At 40.8% G+C, this 19,079-nt stretch overlaps 1 protein-coding gene across 2 annotated transcripts in view; it reads right to left on the bottom strand.

The window, feature by feature from the left end:
- Positions 1-19,079, bottom strand: part of DMD (dystrophin) — a 1,244,291-nt gene that overhangs the window by 928,391 nt on the left and 296,821 nt on the right. For both annotated transcript variants that reach the window (XM_075174519.1, XM_075174510.1), the window contains exons 6-7: positions 18,622-18,794; positions 1,744-1,862 (exon numbers count right to left, since the gene is read on the bottom strand). In XM_075174519.1, coding sequence (XP_075030620.1) covers positions 1,744-1,862; positions 18,622-18,794 — 292 coding nt within the window. The remainder of the gene's footprint in view (positions 1-1,743; positions 1,863-18,621; positions 18,795-19,079) is intronic.

Genomic DNA, 19,079 nt, shown 5'->3' with positions numbered 1-19,079 from the left:
CAGACATTTGGAAAACCACCAATGTTTGAGAGTTTTTCAGTTGTTGGTTAAACAACTGCAAGTATCTTTGCCAAAACCAAAATAAAATGTCTAATCAAAAGTGACTTTTGCATACAGAAAATAACTTATTCACTAATCTATTTTAAGAAGAAAGTTCAACCAATTATAGCAAAGACTGGGACTATATTCAGCTGTGCAACCCAGTTTTCAATTCCAATCTCATTCAGAGCTTACAAGCTGCATCTCATGCTTTAGCATGTAGCAAGCCTGTTCTTCCTCCAGTGGTTCACGCAAATTCAGTTCTAGAGATGAAAAATACTGTACTAGCAAGCAATGCTGTACTGGTTTTACTGTACACTTCTTCCACAAATTCCACTGCAGACACCCCATACATTGCTGGTACAAGAGGAACTATTTGACTACACACAAGACAGAGGCTCGAGGCACTCACGAAGCATTCAACTATGAGGTGGCAAGTCCCTGCCACCTTTGACTCTCAAATCTTACTTGCTGCTCCAATTGTGAGCACCACTTGAGATGCTCTTCTTTTAATTCTACACAAGGCAAAATATCACTGTCTTGAATTAAACCATCTCCTTTAACAGGTTTTCACTATAAAGCAGTAAGGTTACAGAGCAGAGAGCTTTATGATGTTCAACTACAGAATAAGCAGACAGTTTTTTCATATATTCCTCCTCGGTAAATATCAGGGATACAAGGTTATTAGTTCAATCTTGAGGCATGCCCTATTATATTTAAACATTAAGAGACCCGATGCTAAGTTTTAGACTCATTTTTACATTTTGTTAAATTCTGGTTCTTCCCATCAGAAACTTACCATGAGGTAAGCCACTGAGAACAGCACAAATGTATAGAAAACTGCATTTATTAGTGGCTTAATAGGCAAATTGTAGGAAATTGCAAGAAAATATAGCATATGGATCATGGTGTTGAAAAAGTTAGTGTATATATATACAGATCATGGTGTTGAAAAAGTTAGTGTATATATATACAAAGGCATACGTAAAGAGGAAATACAACAGCTGTTCAACATCGCCTAGTAGTAAAGAATGTTTTAGAGATGTCCTCTAAGGGAAAATTACTTAGGCTTTCAGCAATGCAGAAAGTAGGGTAGAGAATATACAGAAAAGGACAAAATTAAAAAGATCATGTGAAAAACAAGGAACCTTTCAAACATGACTGCATAAGGAAGTACAAAAGATAGAGCTAAGGTAAAATAGGTAAGTCTATTACATATAAGATTAAATGATAGTGATATCAGTCATGTCATCCTGATAAAATTTCAATATACAGAAAATGTATAAGTCATATTTTAAGGATATGAGTATCTAAAGTCTGAATACATATTTTGGATATATATTAAAAGGTAGTTTGAACTCATCATCTTTCCAGAAGATATAAAAGCTGCAGGTGCTCTAAATCTTTGAAACAGAAATCAGCTACTTATTGAGATACCTTTAATTTAGTGCACGCACATTAAAACTCTGGCCCCACAGCTGGAAAAAAATTGCTTTAGAGCATGTACATACAGACAGTTCTTACGTTATTTCAATAGAGCACAAAGGTAACATTAAAAAACAAACAAATAAAGGATTTTGCTTCAGTTTATGAGTTATCTTGCAAAATGTTAAATACTTGTGCAAAAAAGTCAATTTAATTTACAATTAAATACATGGAAAAATTGATTTTCCACTTAGAGAAAAGAACATAATTTCTACTAACCTTCAGGATCAAGGAGTTTCTCTATGCCCAGGTGTTGCCTGGCTATGTTGAATGCATGGTCTAATCGTTGTACAGGTGACTGCTGAGAAGCAACAGCGTTCCAATCGAATAGGTCTGGTCTAAAGCAAAAATAAGAGGAACAGTAAGCTGCTGCTTTTTTAGCATTAGATTTAATTACATATTTCTATGGCTATCCATCAGCATTAGCTACTACTTTTTTATTTTCTTAATGAAAGAACTTGTTCAATCAGCACTGGAACTAATGAAGCTTGGTTTCTAATGGGTTTGCATCCTATACTCATTCATGTTCATCACCATCACATTAACCACATTTCTTATTCTCCATTAAGTCCCAACAACCTATAACTTCACTCCCCCGAATTGCCGGTTTTCACCCATAGCGCTCTGCTCCGGTCATTGCCCAAAATACCCGCAGCAGGCTTGCTCTCCTCTTCCAGTCCCAAAGAGTGCCTGGGTGAGAAGGATCACGTGCTGTGGCTGTGCACACTGGGACTGGCTCGTGGGAGGCCAAGCAGGACAGATAACTACTGAGGTAATTTTGCAGCCTTCCTCCTCTCTCCAACCACCAGTTTTTCACTTCACTTTATTTACTATTTCTAAGAATGTAATTGCTTCTGAGATTACCAGCTCACTGTTACAGACGATTGAAATCGGTCAACAGGTTCAAAAATTTATGACCTAGGAGCGTACGCAGCATAGCTGCATGTGCCACTTTTCTTACCAAAACCTTTAGAAAAATACACGCTTTTCAGATAAGTATAAAACTGTAGTCCAATCATAGGTTTTAGCTGATAGGAGCAAAAGCACTACAGGACAATTTAAATGCTCTTGCAGGAAAAGACAGAAAGACCAAAACTGAATTATAGCTCATATACACAATCTGAGCTCTTATATTATCAGTTGCACTATTTGCTATATAAATAATGTTAATACACTGTGATCTTTGGCATTTCAACTGAGAGTTATCCATCAGGAGATCAGAATTTGTTATCAGGCAGTCTGGAAAAAAAGTTTAATCAGGTATTCTGTCATTAACGTGCATATAATATGAAGAAAAACAACTACACTATTTGTGACTTTGATACAGTGTTCTAAATCAGAAAACATTTAAACGTATAATTTTACCTAGAAATAAATCAAGTATATTATTTACACAAATTAGAATGTTGCAATTAGTTGTGACAGATTTACTTACATTTTTATTAATTTTAAAAGTTAATTTTAAACAGTCTCCCATAGTTATAATAGATGGCAAAAACGTTCACTACATCATACTGAATAACGCCAAGAGAGCAAAGGAAAAATGCCATTTATGTAATAGTAACTCCCCAGTTACGCACCTTTGCGGTCCAATTTTTTTCTGAGAGGGGCGTGATTTACGTAGTAACAATTCAGTTATTCTAAGGTATTTTGCTTCTTTATGCAGAGGTTCTTAAACATTAATTAAAAATAGAGGTTTCTTCTTCCCACATGCAGAACAAGTCACCGAGGCGAGCAGCTCCGGCACCGGCATGATCCGCAGCCGAGCGCCCTAGTGTGGTGCACAGGGGGGGTCCCGAACCAAGGGAACCTCAGGGGGAGCCAAGAGAGCCGCCAGGAGCTGGCAGCTCGCGCGACAGCGGTTGATGAGACCTGGGCAGGGCCAGGAGCAAGGGCAGCCAAGCCCCCCCCCCACGTATAAAAGAAGCCCCTGGGGAGCGCTAGCGAGAAGGGCGGGCAAAGAGGGCATGGTGCATCAGCAAGGGCGAGGGACAGCAGTTGGCGCAGAAGGGCGTGCAGGAAGGGTGCTGAAGCTCTGCCAGCTAGAGCAGGGAGCAATGGTATCCACCCAGCAGAAAGCCATGGCCTCTCTGAGGTCTGCACCCACCACGACTGACGCGGCTTTGCAGATAGAGCTCTAGTGGGAACACGCTGCTGTCCAGGTGCCAGGCTGCAGGCTCTGCCCTGCTCTTATGCCAGTACCGGCCAGCAGCAGTGGGCACACCTGTGGAAGGTGCACCCAGGTAGAGGAACTTCTCCGCTTAGTGACAGAGCTCCAGGAGGAGGTGAGTAGGTTGAGAAGTATCAGGCAGTGCGAGAGAAAGACAGACTACTGGAATGGCACCCTGCCTTCCCTGAGACAGGCCCAACAGGCAGACAGGATGCATGATATGGAAGATTCCCTGTCCTCTCTCCGCTGAACACGGTGACTTAAGGGATAGGGGGCAATGGCAACAAGTTCCTGCCCAGCGCAGCAGGTGTGTCCCCTTTGTGACCACCCCACCTTCCCAGATGCCCTTGCACAACAGGTGTAAGGCTCTGCAAGTGGAACTGAACAATAACGAGGACAATGGTTCATCTAGCGTGGAGGCGTCACTGAGGTTAAGTTGGCCTACGCTCTGTGACAAAACTGAAATAAAGAAAAAAAAAAAGGTCCATAAAGAAAAAAAGACCTGTTATTGTCATAGGAGACTCTCTCCTGAGGGGAACAGAAGGCCCAATATGCAGACTGGACCCCCTTCTTAGGGAAGTCTGCTGCCTCCCTGGGGTTAAAGATGTGAGGAGAAAACTTCCTACCCCGGTACGACCCTGAGATTATCATCCATTATTGATTTTTCAGGTAGGCAGCGATGAAGTTGCAACAAGAAGTCCGAGGGCAATCAAGAGAGACTTCAGGGCCTTGGGACAGCTGGTTAAGGGATAAGGAGCACAAGTAGTGTTCTCCTCTATCCTTCCAGTTGCAGGGAACGATGAGGGAAGAAACAGGAAGAGCCAGCAGATCAATACCTGGCTCCGAGCCTGGTGTCACTGGCAGAATTTTGTGATTTTTGATCATGGCTTGGTTTACAAGACACCAGGCCTGCTGACAACAGACGGGGTAACACCTGACTCAAAGGAGGAAAAGGATCTTTGCACATGACTTAGCAGGGCTCATTGAAAGAGCTTTAAACTAGATTTGAAGGGGGAAAGGGATAAAACCAGGCTTGCTAGAGATAAGCCAATATCTGAGGGACGGTGTGCTAGCAAGGTCCTTCGGTCTGCTGTCTCAGTGGAGGCAGAGGATGGAGATCCATGTGGCAGCAAAGACACAAGGGTTATTGATATATTAGAAACCACAGAAGCACCTGAGAATGGTCACGTAGGAATTAGGGCTTCTCCCCCCAAAAAGGTGGTGGGATCAATAGCCCAACTAAAGTGCATCTACACCAATGCATGCAGCATGGGCAACAAACAGGAGGAGCTGGTAGCCATTGTGCAGCAGGAAAACTATGATATAGATGCTATCACAGAAACATGGTGGGATGACTCGCACAGCTGGAGTGCTTCAATGGATGGCTATAAACTCTTTAGAAGAGATAGGCAAGGAAGGAGAGGCAGTGGGGTAGGCCTGTATGTTAGGGAGCGTTTTGATTGTCTAGAGCTTAATGATGGTGACCATAGGGTTGGGTGTTTATGGATAAGAACAAGTGAGAAGGCCAACAAGGCAGATATCATGATGGGAGTCTGTTATAGACCACCCAACTAGGATGAAGAGGCAGACGAAATACTCTATAAGCAGCTGGGAGGAGTCTCACAATCGCTAGCCCTTGTTCCTGTGGGAGACTTCAGCTTACCAGGTGTCTGCTGGAAATACAATACAGCAGAGAGGAAACAGTCTAGGAGGTTCCTGGAGTGTGTGGAAGATCACTTCCTGACACAGCTGCTGAGGCAGGCAACTAGGGAAGGCACGCCGCTGGACCTGTTTTTTGCGAGCAAAGAAGGACTTGTGGGTGATGTGGTTGGAGGCTGTCTTGGGCACAGCGATGATAGAATGATAGAGTTTTTGGTTCTTGGAGAAGTAAGGAGGAGGGTTAGCAGAACTACTACCTTGGACTTCAGGAGGGCAGACTTTGGCCTGTTTAGGGGCCTGGTTGCCAGAGTCCCTTGGGAGGCAGTCCTGAAGGGCAGAGGAGTCCAGGAAGGCTGGACATTCTTCAAGAAGGAAATATTCTCGTACTCATGTGCCAAAAGATGAGTGAGCAGGGAAGAGGCCAGCCTGCCTGAACAGAGAGCTTTGGCTGGAACTCAGGAAAAAAAGGAGAGTTTATGACCTTTGGAAGAAGGGGCAGGCAACTCAGGAGGGCTACAAGGATGTTTTGAGGTTATGCAGGGAGAAAATTAGAAGGGTCAAAGCCCAGCTAGAACTTAATCTGGCTACTGCTGTAGAAGACAATAAAAAATGTTTCTATAAATACATCAGCAACAAAAGGAGGGCTACGGAGAATCTCCATCCTTTATTGGATGCGGGGGGGGGGGGGAACATAGTGACAAAGGATGAGGAAAAGGCTGAGGTACTTAATGCCTTCTTTGCCTCAGTCTTTACTAGTAAGACCAGTTGTTCTCTGGGTATGCAGCCCCCTGAACTGGAAGACAGGGACGGGGAGCAGAATGAAGCCCCTATAATCCAAGGGGAAATGGTTAGTGACCTGCTACACCACTTAGATGTACACAAGTTGTGACACTGTGCTCCCCCTGCCCGTAACCTGACCTCTTCCCACAACCCTGCACAAGTGATAACCACTTGTGGCGACCGTGATGGATGTGTCTGGTCTTGTTGGATACATCCAGCTCAAAGTGGATTCAGGGGAGACAGGTAACAACACAATAGGCAATGCATCCACCTAACCACAGTGCTAGTCAAGGTCCGACTCAAGCCAAATTTGGAAGAAACTAATGTCTACAGTTGGTATGTAAATATGACTGTGAGTCAATCATCTTACCCCTATAAATAGTGGGCAGTCCAAGAGCCCTTTAAGCTCTCCTGCACGGCACTGGGCTGCACGCCAGGATCTCCCCATGAGTAGGGACGCCTCTCAAGGTTACTCCTCAAGGTTGAGAGATTCCTTGCCACAACAGATCCTCAGTAAGTGACTAATAGCATGCTAAACTTGGAAATCTTAGCTAAATGATATAAAGGATTGATTGCGCATATATAATCCTTTAGACACAAACCATTGACCAAGTCTGGGACTAGGGCTGGATCCAGCCGCACCTAGACTCCTCTCTGAGAAGGAGTTTAGAAAGCAAGGGGGTCCTTTTTGAACCTCGTAACTCAACGAGAGGGTCTCCCTGACAGTTTTGTCTGACCTTGTTCTCTATGCAGTAAATAATCAAGTGTACCTTGCCATCGAATCTTGCTAACTCACTGTTGCATTTACTATCAAACTTTGTTAAATCGCTGTCTTACATGAATAAACATATTGCTACTTCTCTTTTACGAGTGAAGTGCATCTCTCTCTCTCGCTCCATCCACAACACAAGTCTACGGGGATGGATGGGATCCACCCAAGGGTACTGAGGGAGCTGGCAGAAGTGCTCACCGAGCTACTTTTAATCCTTTATCAGCAGTCCTGGCTAACCGGGGAGGTCCCAGTTGACTGGAAGCTAGCAAATGTGACGCCCATCTACAAGAAGGGCCAGAAGGAGGATCTGGGGAACTACAGGCCTGTCAGTCCGTCCTTGGTGCCAGGAAAAGTTACGGAGCAGATCATCTTGAGTGCCATCACATGGCATGTACAGGACAACCAGGCGATCAGGCCCAGTCAGCATGCGTTTATGAAAGGCAGGTCCTGCTTGACTAACCTGATCTCCTTCTATGACAAGGTGACCTGCCTAGTGGACGAGGGAAAGGCTGTGGATGTGGTCTACCTAGACTTTAGTAAAGCCTTTGACACCGTTTCCCACAGCATTCTCCTGAAGAAACCGGCTACTCATGGTTTGGATGGGCGTACTCTTTGCTGGGTAAAAAACTGGCTGGATGGCCAGGCCCAAACAGTTGTGGTGAATGTAGTTAAAACCAGTTGGTGGCCGGTCACAAGTGGTGTTCCCCAGGGCTCAATATTGAGGCCAGTCTTGTTCAATATCTTTATCAATGATCTGGATGAGGGGAATGAGTACACCCTCAGTAAGTTTGCAGACGACACCAAGCTGGGTGGGAGTGTTGATCTGCTCGAGGGTAGGAAGGCTCTGCAGAGGGATCTGGACAGGCTGGATTAATGGGCTAAGGACAGTTGTATGACCTTCAACATGGCCAAGTGCTGGGTCCTGCACTTGGGTCACAACAACCCCATGCAGCGCTACAGGCTTGGGGATAAGTAGCTGGAGAGCTGCCTCATAGAAAAAGACCTGCGGGTACTGGTCGACAGCCAGCTGAACATGAGCCGGCAGTGTGCCCAGGTGGCCAAGAAGGCCAACGGCATCCTGGTCTGTATCAGAAATAGTGGCCAGCAGGACTAGGGAAGTGATCGTCCCCCTGTACTTGGCACTGGTGAGGCCAAATACTGTGTTTGGTTTAAGGCCCCTCACTACAAGAAAGACATTGAGGTGCTGGAGCACCAAAGAAGAGCAACGAAGATGGTGGAGGGTCTAGAGCACAAGTCTTATGAGGAGCGGCTGAGGGAACTGGGTTTGTTTAGTCTGGAGAAAAGGAGGCTCAGGGGAGACCTTATAGCTCTCTACAACTACCTGAAAGGAGGTTGTAGCGAGGTGGGTATTGGTCTCTTCTCCCAAGTAACCAGCGATAGGATGAGAGTACATGGCCTCAAGTTGCACCATGGGAGGTTTAGATTGGATATTAGGAAAAGTTTCTTCACCGAAAGGGTTGTCAAGCATTGCAACAGGCTGCCCAGGGAAGAGGTTGAGTCACCATCCTTGGAGGTATTTAAAAGACATGTAGATGTGGTGCTTAGGGACTTGGTTTAGTGGTGGACTTGGCAGTGCTAGGTTAACAGTTGGACTTGATGATCTCAAAGGTCTTTTCCAACCTAAACAATTCTATGATTTTAACTTCAAAAGATTAAATTTGGCTGGGGGCAGGATGGGGAAGGGAGAGGAAACTTAGGTGATAATCTCTGTTTCTAGTCATGGATGCATTAAGCCTGTGATCTCATAAACTGGTTTGTGTTCTAAAACGCAGGCATTTTCAAAATACAGATTATGTCTGCACAATTTTTTGCCATCCTCCTTGTACCACATATGACTGGGATGGAGTTAACATTCTTCATAGCGGTCCATGTGATGGATTTGTGGTTAAACAGTGTTAATAATAAACCAATTATTTGGCTATTTTTGAACCGTGCTTAGACAGGATCAAGAGCTTTTCTTCCTCCCTGTCCCCCCCTGCTTCCCTCAAGTGAGTAGGCTGGGGGTGGACAAGAAGCTGGAAGAGGACGCAGCCAGGACAGGTGACCCAAACTGGCCAAACAGATACTCCATACTATATAACTTGCTCAGCAATAAATACTGGGGTAAAGAAAGAGGGGGGTGAGGGGTTTTCTCTTTCAAGGTGGCTGCTGCTTGGAGACTGGCTGGGCATCAGTCTACTTGTGGGAGATGCTGAGTTACTGCCTTTGCATCACTTGTTCTTCTTTTCTTCTTTCCTTCATTCATGAAATGGTCTCTATTTCGACTCATAAGTTTTCTTGCTTTTGCTTTTCCTATTCTCTTCCACATCCCAAGGGAGCAGGGAGAGAAGCAAGCAAGTGCCTGTGTAGGTGCTCAGCTGCTGACTGGGGTAAACCCATCACACTCCTACACCTTACTCTATAGGCATATGGATATTCTTCCATTCTTTATTGTCTCCAAATTTAACACTTTTTGGCTGGCATATGGCATAGGATGCATAAGCTTATACATAAAAAATTTAGCAAAGAGAACACTGTAGTAACCACAAAGCTATCTATTATGACTTTCTTAAAAAGCTCTGCAAGGATGTGTTGCACAAATACTACAGAGAATACGGTGTAAAAAGATTATTCAGTGACAAAAGCTTTTAGGACAAGGAAAGAAAAGAAAGATATCCGAGGGACTACCTTCCCCCCAAAAGGTTTTTGCAGGGATTTGGTCTGAAGTTCTAATCACATTTGTGCTGCTCAGAGCAACACATTATCGTCACACAATCATGACTCGTTTGGTGATATAAGATTTTATATACAGGAACATGCTTTCTTCTAACCAGTCAGGACTCCACTGGGCAAGAACAAGAACATTCAGAATTATTCACTGAGGAATGACACAATATTGTCTTATTCCTCTTGAAAAACCTCTGTCATCATTAATAATATCTTAGATGTTCAATTTCATCCAACTTCTCAATTGCATAATCCAGGAGGATATTTTCGAGTTAATGTGTCCAGATACACCAAGACTATTATCATCACATCTTCTGTAGAGGTAGGAGTCTCAATATAAGACACAGAGAGAATGATTTTTTTAAAAAAAAAACCAAACACACAAGCACTCAAACACAAAAGTTTCAATAACAAAGTTTCAGATAACATCATGTTGTATAACACCTTGGTTGAATTTGCATGCTTACTAGCTCTACTGCATATGCGTGTGCCTGTGTAGAGCATACACAGCATCTCTCTTTTCACACTTACTACAGATGGCAAAAATGTGAACCCTCCGAGACACAGCTATAAAAGAGAAGTAGTAAGCTTCAGTAAGTCACTGACAAGTTTCTTATGGATTTTCTTAGTATTGTACATAAGGAAGACAGCACAGATTCCAAGCCAACTTAAAAGTATATAGCCACCTACTGTAACTCAGGTCTGACAAGCATCAACTTAATTAAAAAAGCTTAAAAATTCAAAAAGCTCTCCCTATTCCAACAGCAATTTAACTTTCTAGATTTTCTCTTTGTTGAAAGAATACTTGAGTATACACATTTCAGTAGCACCATCACTAGAATAAGAGTGTCATAATGTCAGCTTGAAGCGTCAAGTGACTAGATGTTTCGCTGAGTATATTTATGCGTCAATACCACCAAGTATTATTGCAGGAGATATTACAGCCTAGAAGATTAAGAATTGTGGTATATGGCAAATAGCTCTAAAAAATCCCTGAAACAACACTGAAACAGATTTTCAAATAACAACTATTATTAGCTTTCTAAGGAGTTTTAAATACAGGGGTGAGCAGATATGAAATAGTAGTGAAAAGAAATAAAATGGAATACTGATTCTCTGCCTTTGCTCTCTCCATATTGTTCAAATTGTACAAAGGGAGAGGAAATTTGTCCTCACTTCTGCAGCTTGGTTCATGTCTGACAGGGAGTAAAGCCAAGGAGACATAAGTAGCAGTCGTCACTCCTCTCCTTGAACACATACAAGCATATGCATGTTCAAAGAAGTTAGAATTAACTAGAACATGTTGAACTCCATCTAGCCGCTCACTGATCAGCTAAAACAGCACTGATCTTGTATTAGTTTATGACAAGATCATGGAAAGTCAAAACTGAAAGGATTAAAGGCTTAAATGGAGAAGTTTTGTATTGTAAAATTAAAATTATATCGAACACGAGGTAATTTTTGTACCTGCAGTTCTTTCCTATAACTAGCAGAAAGAAAAAGAAAAAAAAGAAAGAAAAAAGAAAGGGGAAAACAAACCTGAAGTTTTTCAAAATATATTTGCAGGGAAAATAGTTAGTCATAAAATATAAAAGGGACTTTTTTTTTTCCCCAACCAATTACATAATTTATGGTGGAAGTAGATCAGCCAGGGTAAGAAAATTGCATCTGGAGTATACTAAGGCCAAATAAACCCAGACGTATCTCCATGCAGAAATTAGAGTCACAGATAAGACAAACCACAGTTACTACAAAAAGCAACAGGTTACCATTCAATTTAAAGCAAGCAACAAAACAAAACTCAGAGGCAGCAGACAATTATGTCCAGTAACTCCATCCCATCACAATGCTCTGTTCCTAGCCACAGCCCCTATCAGCAATACAGTTTCAAGACACATCTTCAAAGTTTACTCTTATTTTTCCTCAGAGACCACCTGCTAAATCTTTGTCAAAATTGGAAAGCTAATATTCATGAGTGCAGATATGTTATGACCAAATAACCCCCACAAGAGTTTATAAGCAGTGAAGAAAAAATAAACAGAATTTCTGGGGGTTGGTTTCTTAACTTACTAAAGAACATGTTTATTCATTCAAATAAGTTTTTTCCATATGAATCTGAAGTTAATACATCTAAGATTCATATGGCAGTGAAACCTGAAGAGGTAATGAATTTTGCAAGGTGTAGATTCAAGAAAAGTGAGAGAAACAAAGCATGCACTCCAGAGGGAGAATTCTGAAGGAAGGAAGTGAAACATTTTGAAGATACTTTAACATCACAGGATGTACTGTTTTCATTTCTTCAGAATTTCTGAAGTGATTCATTTCTAAAGTATCACAAGCCTTTAAAACTGCAATGTTTATAACTTGCATAACTTTTCGTAAAAAATAATTACACAAAGGTAATTATGAACATCACAAAGAAACACCATACATGTTTTAATAGACCATTTTCTTACACTGTATTAACAACTAGCTAAGGTTATAATACTATTTAGAATTGGGACATGACAAAATAATTTAGCAAAAGAGCAACTTACAGATTTAATTCACAAAAAATTTCCATCAGTGTATGTAGAAAGGAGCCACATTTAGATCATAAAAGTTACCATCTCCTTTTCAAGAGAAAAGTTGTGGGTTTGTTATTGTTTTAGCTTTGTTTGTACAAGAAAATCTTGTCTATGTCTTCAGTACTCTCACAATTAAAACAAACCAGGAGCCAGTAAGTAGCATGTAACCTAGTGATTTGTTACAATAAAAGTATTTTTATACCTCTTCATACCATTGCTTTCACTTTTCCTTTAACTTACTGAAGACAAACTTTTGCTTCTTTTATCCAGGACCTCTTTTTAATGCCATTTTCCTTCTCCCCCTTCCCACTCTGCCACCGTGAAGCAGAAACAGCTGTAGTGAAGTGCTCATTTCTAAGGCAGTCACCTGGCCTATGTTCAAGCATTTAAAGAAGCAATGAAAAAGCTAATGAATGCCACTTGTTCCCACTTCAAAATCCTGATTAAAGGGCCGGCGGGGGGGGGGGGGAAGTCTCAACAAAGTTAGAGGAAAGAGGCAAAGCTCTCTCTGATACCCATCTGGAGGAAAAAGATTACAAGAAGTAAACAGGGAAAGCTGCCTGTGATCTGGAGCCTGAACTAGGGAGAGTTTCAACTGTACCAGGACTGACCTCTCTTCCTTAGCAAAATATTTTAGTTTCCCTATATTCCTAGTGTGATGGTGCCACTCCACAGCTGCTGCCTTATTTATTCAGTTCAATGCAGAACATGCCATTCAAGGAACCATATCCCAAGTTTATATTCTGAAAATTCGCAGCTTGGGCTCACTGATGTGCCTTTGTATCTTTGCCAAGTAACCCATGCTCCACTGCTCCTCACACTCGGTATTAAAAGCAATTGCTAAAAAGTCTAAATGTCCATAGAGAGATGGTGATTATACAAATGGGAACGTCTACCCAAAGTAACCCCTTTGTAAAATGGCAGAGAAAGGACATTAGAAATATCTGATCAAAACAAAACAGTCAGACGTAAGCAAGGGAATGGTGGGTTAAAAGACTATGAGAGATAAAGCTTCCCACTGAGAGTACTGCTCTCACAATGTATTATATCTACCTAGCTAGTGCTTCATCCTAGTCTCTTACTTTCTTTTAATCCCTTCGAGGAGGAGCTGAGAATATTCATCCAGATACAAATTCTACAGTACTGTCTGAACCTTAAAAAAAAAAAAAAAAAACAAACCCAAAAAGCCACCTACCCATCACCGAACACATTATATAAGAGAAATTAAAGTATCACCACTTAAAGGATAGGGATTGGTTTGATTTTGTTTTATTATTTAAGGCATGCAGTTATTTAATTATTATCAACCATCAAAGTAAAAGGAACCATATTAGATCTTTTTGGTGATTCATGTAAAGCCAGTATCCTCTCCTTAATAATAGCATTTAAGCCTTCCATGTCTCAGGAGTTCAAGGAATTTTGGAGTTGGAGTCATTGTGCTTGTGCCCGTATATTGCTGTGGGAATTCAACAAGGATGAACTTGGCTGCCTTAACTCCTTTTTCCTCCATTCTTGAGCTTTTTGCACCTGAACCATGAATGAAGATGATTTAGTACTATCTAGGATGTTTTTGGAGGGCAGATATCTAAAATATAAGTGGTATAAACAGAAGAAAGACCAAGGTATAACAACTTTCCAGTGTGTTTATTCCTTGACAATGAGGATCTCAACTATGACTATGATGAATATAATGATATTTTCTATAATGCAGTGCCTGTCCACAAATGTTTCACACAATCACTCAGCCTGGATACTTTATGGTGAAACAGGTAAATACTGTTTAGCAATCAAATTGAATGATATACTTAGAAAAGCACACAAACATGATGTAAGAGAGGCTAAGGGTTTGGTTTTTTTAAAGACCAGATGGACATATGGAATATATTGTTAGTAGCGACTCCAGAGAGTGTTAATATCAAAACCAAGAAGAAATGTAAGTCTACCTCTAATTATCTAATCTAATTGTAAAAATACTAGTGTGGTTTAGATACACAATAGGACTAACCACAGCATGTAGTAACTGATCTTATTAGCTTACTACTTTCTGTGAAAATACCATTCTTAACATTATACCATAAAAGTATTATGAAGCACTGTTTTTAAAAGCAAATTAAATAGGACTGAGTTTAGAAAAGAAAATTTAATGTTTGCATATTGTAAGAGACTGATTCCTATAGATGTCAAAAAGAAATTACTTTAATGCTACCAGGAAATTTTCCCTTACTTTCCGAGAGCCTAAGTGCTACGGAAAAATTTGGCTAGCATCATTCTTTCAGTGTTGGAGAGATTTTTATTTGTTTTATTGGCCTTTTTTTGGTAGCAGGCAGTCCAGGAATAGTGCTAAAATTGGCAAAAAATACACACACCGGGCACCAGGTCCACCATATGAGTTCATTATCATACCTGATTTTCAAACTATGGCCAGCCATTTTTTTGACTAATTCTGCTTCCATTCCTGAGAACACCTAAATGTGACAAAGACTGTGCACACAAAATACAGCCTGAGGGACAACATGGAAGGCTTATGACTTACCTCTGAAATAAACCTGAAGGAAAGGCTAAACTCAAAGACTTCAGTGTCAAAAGGAGAAGCTACTATTTGCAGTAAAGACTATTTTTGACAATTAAATCATGAAAGTCTTTAATGATGAACATATATTTTAAATCTTTAAAAATGAAATTTTCCACCAATGTATTTTATATATGTACTAGGTTATTTCCTAAATAACCATAAAGACAACCATAGCTGTCCTGACAATTAGAGCAACAAATCCTTGTTTTTCTTCAACAGCCCATTTTGATATGAAAATTGCTGGGAGAAAGAGAGGTGCTGAAAGGTATTGTAGAAAGGGACAGTAGTGAAGGAGGAAAAAAGACAATGGAAAAAGTGACTTAATGAAATACAGAGAAATAAACTCAGAGGAAGACAGGAAAAAGAAGAGCGCATCTGGACCAAACTTTATGGAGAACAAGGAAATGGAAGAGAAAGAAGTAGAACAGGAGAACTGGAGAAACAGAAAATCGAACAGGGAAAACAGAGGAGCTAAATTAAAAAGTGTTTGTCTTCAGAGAGCTTGTCATTCTATGTACGTAAACCACAAAATATTAATAAAGCATAGGATGTGTGAGACACCAGGTTTCTCTGAGATTTCATGTAAACCAGTGTTGATCAACTTTTCTTAAGTGTATATTCAAACTGTCATCTTTAGGCACGAAACCAAGACACTCTGACACCCAACAAGTAGGCACCTGCATTTTAGAGTGACTAAATTAGGTGTCAACACTTCTTAGAGAAGGTTTTTTATTCTTTTAGGATAGACCTAGGTGCTCCTGTATACTCACAGTGTCTTAGTGTACCTATTTTATTGATTGCATCTTGAATCTTGAAGGGCAATGCAGTGCTCCCGCACACTGAGCATGAAGTGCAAAGTCACCAAAAATCAAGATAGAGGAAACACTAAGCACAGAAGTTCATCTTAAAAATGGCTGACTCAGGGATTCAGAGAACATTAGGTCTTCCTCTGAGGCTTTTGCAGAATAACTTAGTGATTAAAGTCCAGAAGACAACTGGTGTGTCTTGGAGTCTTACTTGCCTCAGGGAATCTGAATGCACACTCTCCATTTCCCAGATGAGTGCACTAACTACTGGGCAAGAGACAAGACTTCTGTGGAGCAATTGTTTTTCACTTCTATTGGAGATAGACTCACTGTGCAGAAAGCTATGCAAGATTTACGGCAGCAGACACAAGAAGAGTAAAAGCGAGCTTAAGTTTTGCAGCCCTGTTTTAGAAAACCTGAATAAAGTGCATAAATTGTAGTGAGCAGGAAATGAATGTTCACAATTGGTGAACTTTGCACTGAACTGAACACAGCAGTGCATAAAGTATGCCATACAGACACTTAGACATTTGTCTAGACAGTCCCAATGTGGCTTAGGCAGGCAACTGCCTTCCCCAACCAGGGACTGCTCCTGTGTAAGAGCCTCTGCTCATACTTCTGGAGCTCTTCTTACAGAGAGGGACAAAAAGGAATTTCCAATTACTGATTTCAGACACCAGGTGATATTACATGGTCCTGTAGAGCTCGCAATCTGAATATCTGAGTAACAGACACCCTAATCAGGAAAAAGGCAGTCTGATATTGTGTCTAGGTGAAAAGATCTGCTTTCTGCTGCACTGATTTGCTGAAAATGAAATCAAGGTAGTTACAATGCCATAGAGTACTACTGGTTTTAACCTTTGAGTCTACAGTAATAATTAGTTATCCAATATAATTTCAGCATAACTATTTTTTGGCATTTTTTAAATAAAGTATTTTCCCTTTGAGGTGTATATATTTTTTCTTCCCCAGCTGTATCCAATGCAACAGAGGCAGCACTGTACCACCAAAAGTAGTAGGAATCAGTCCTTTTTGTATCACAGAGTTCCTGTGTGATTTAACTGCTGTTTGAGTTAAAAACAGCATTTTCCCACTTAATAAGGCTGTGTATAGACAATGTTTTAGGAAGACGAAAAGGTACTCATGCCCACAGAAATTATGTGTAAGATCCCACACTGTAACAAAGCTTCTGTGAAGGTAAGTGATGCAGAGAGAAGAGTATCCCACACAAAGCTTTGTTTAATTTTTTTTATTTTGGTTTTTTTTGGTTTTTTGTTGTTGTTGTTGTTGGTTTTTGGGTTTTTTTTATTTAATCATCTACAAGTATGGAATCGGATCTTTAGAAAGAAAGAGATTCATTGATTTCTACAGGATAATTGCATTCTTATATTCGAGTCCGTCAGCATGAAACCACTGATGAAATGAGAGACAAAGCAAATTAAAATGAGAAATTATCATCAGTGGAAATAACAAAAAAAGTAAGTTTAGAGAATGTTTGGAAAAAAACCACCAAACCACATTTTAATGAATGACCAATGAATAAAGTAGTTATCAAAAATGAGTGACATAGTCACTATATTTTAGTTCTTTTCTTATGTAGCTCCCCAAACACAGTTCTCCTAATACCTGCATAAACACTTGCACCAGCACCAAGAAGGTGTGAGCGCATGAACGGCAGAGTAACAGCAGGATGGTGGGAAAGCCAATTGTTAATGTCACAAATACTAATGCAGGTGAAAGACATACATGAAGCCCTTTTAGAGTATAACAAATTCTTATTCCTAACATGACACGCATACAACACTTGTAATTGAAAGTTCCTAGACCTTAGTTCAGTCAGATCTACTCAAGACTCCCAGGCATATGGAGGGTGAAAAAATAGACTCACAGCAAGAGATACCCACTGTGCCTGGGATGGTGGTGTAAGGCATAGCCACTGTAAATGGCTGTCAGTGTTAGTCTTCGGACTACAACAGCAGTAGACTTAATCAGACAGTTTCATTCAGAAACAATTACGAGCCAGTGAAAATTTTGGAAAGAAATATCTGCAGCTCTTCACTGCTAAGTTGGAAGGCATATATTGTCTCAGACTATGCTTTTAGAAGTATTTCGCCTTATTTTATTTTAAGCCTTTAATGCAACTAAAAAAAAAATAATGGCCTGACTTGTACTAATATCTTATAAATCCCTGTTATCTCTTACTGAACAGAACATCCCCATTTAACTGTTCAAAAACTCAACTCACAGATAATTTGGAGCAATCAGCCCACCGTGCATGACATCCTCCTTTAAGAGAGAGATATAGAAGTAGGAGAAGAGAGATCAGGAGGTTTACCACACTGGAAAAATAAGTACTGCTTTAAAACCAGTAGTGGCAAGAACTACACCTTTAAGATAGGTTGGCTTGCACGTTTTCCTTAAGCCAAGTACACAGAACCACCAGAGAACTCTGAATCTCTAACGATAGAGTTTTATACAGCATAGACTAGAACAAGACAACTTCTGAGAGAGGGTGAAAACTCAATTCAGCTGGGGGAACAACATGAAAGGTTTTGAAAACAAAGGCTACCTTCTCCAGCTGTGTCCTTTTGCGGCAAATCCATACTTTCAATTCATCAACTGTCAGAGGCTTTCAACAAACATTTTCCCCCTCTAAGTCCCCACAGGAAAATCTCCTTCTCCCTCTAGGACAACCTCAAAGACTTAGTTTTGGATCTATTCCTTGCTCTTCTCAAAAGTTTCCAAGCCTGTACTCCTTGAGACTATCTACTTGGTATATACACTGAAATTTCAGAAAAGGATCTGAACTGAGCATATTCGGTTTGCGCTGTGAAAAGCTCAGACCCTTTCCCTCCAGAAGAGGATTCAGTCTGACACTAAATACGGCACCCAGGTCAAAGCAAACAGACGGCCATTTAAAAGAATGCTGAAACGCCCACACAGGAAGCAGCTAAAAACCCCACATAATAGATATACCATCCTCAAGCCCTGTTACAGCCATCTGTTACAAGCTCACTGAAATAATGAAAGGTTAGTTTTCCTACCTATGACTGTGGAGGAGTGCATTGAAAGCCAATCCATCAGACCAGCTACTGGTGAAATTGATAACATTGACCTGTGGGTAATTACGAGTCGATTGGCGGACCCAGCTCAACAGAATCTTTTCACTGTTTGTCTGCTGCAGTCCAGCCATGATGTTTTTCATTACATCTTTGACCTGCAATAAGAGACAGAATTTCATCAATGATTGAACTTACTCATTAAAGCTGACTTTTTTTTTTTGACACAAAAAAACCTTCAGTTGCCTAGATTTAAGCCTTAAAGAAAAGCCTCCTAAGTAATTACAGAACATACTTGGTGTCACAGTATAATGATAGCAGTCAAGTCTGAATGCTTACAGACAACTGATATTGACTTGTTGGTCACCATTGCTGATGCATTCAGTACATTCATCCCTGTACCACATGGAATGTTCCGTGCATGAACAGAAAAGGCACATTTG

Source organism: Calonectris borealis, chromosome 1, assembly GCF_964195595.1.
Source record: "Calonectris borealis chromosome 1, bCalBor7.hap1.2, whole genome shotgun sequence".
In the NCBI taxonomy this organism is placed as follows: domain Eukaryota; kingdom Metazoa; phylum Chordata; class Aves; order Procellariiformes; family Procellariidae; genus Calonectris; species Calonectris borealis.
The sequence above is the reverse complement of the archived record's forward strand: the minus strand, read 5'-3'. Positions and strand labels throughout refer to the sequence as shown.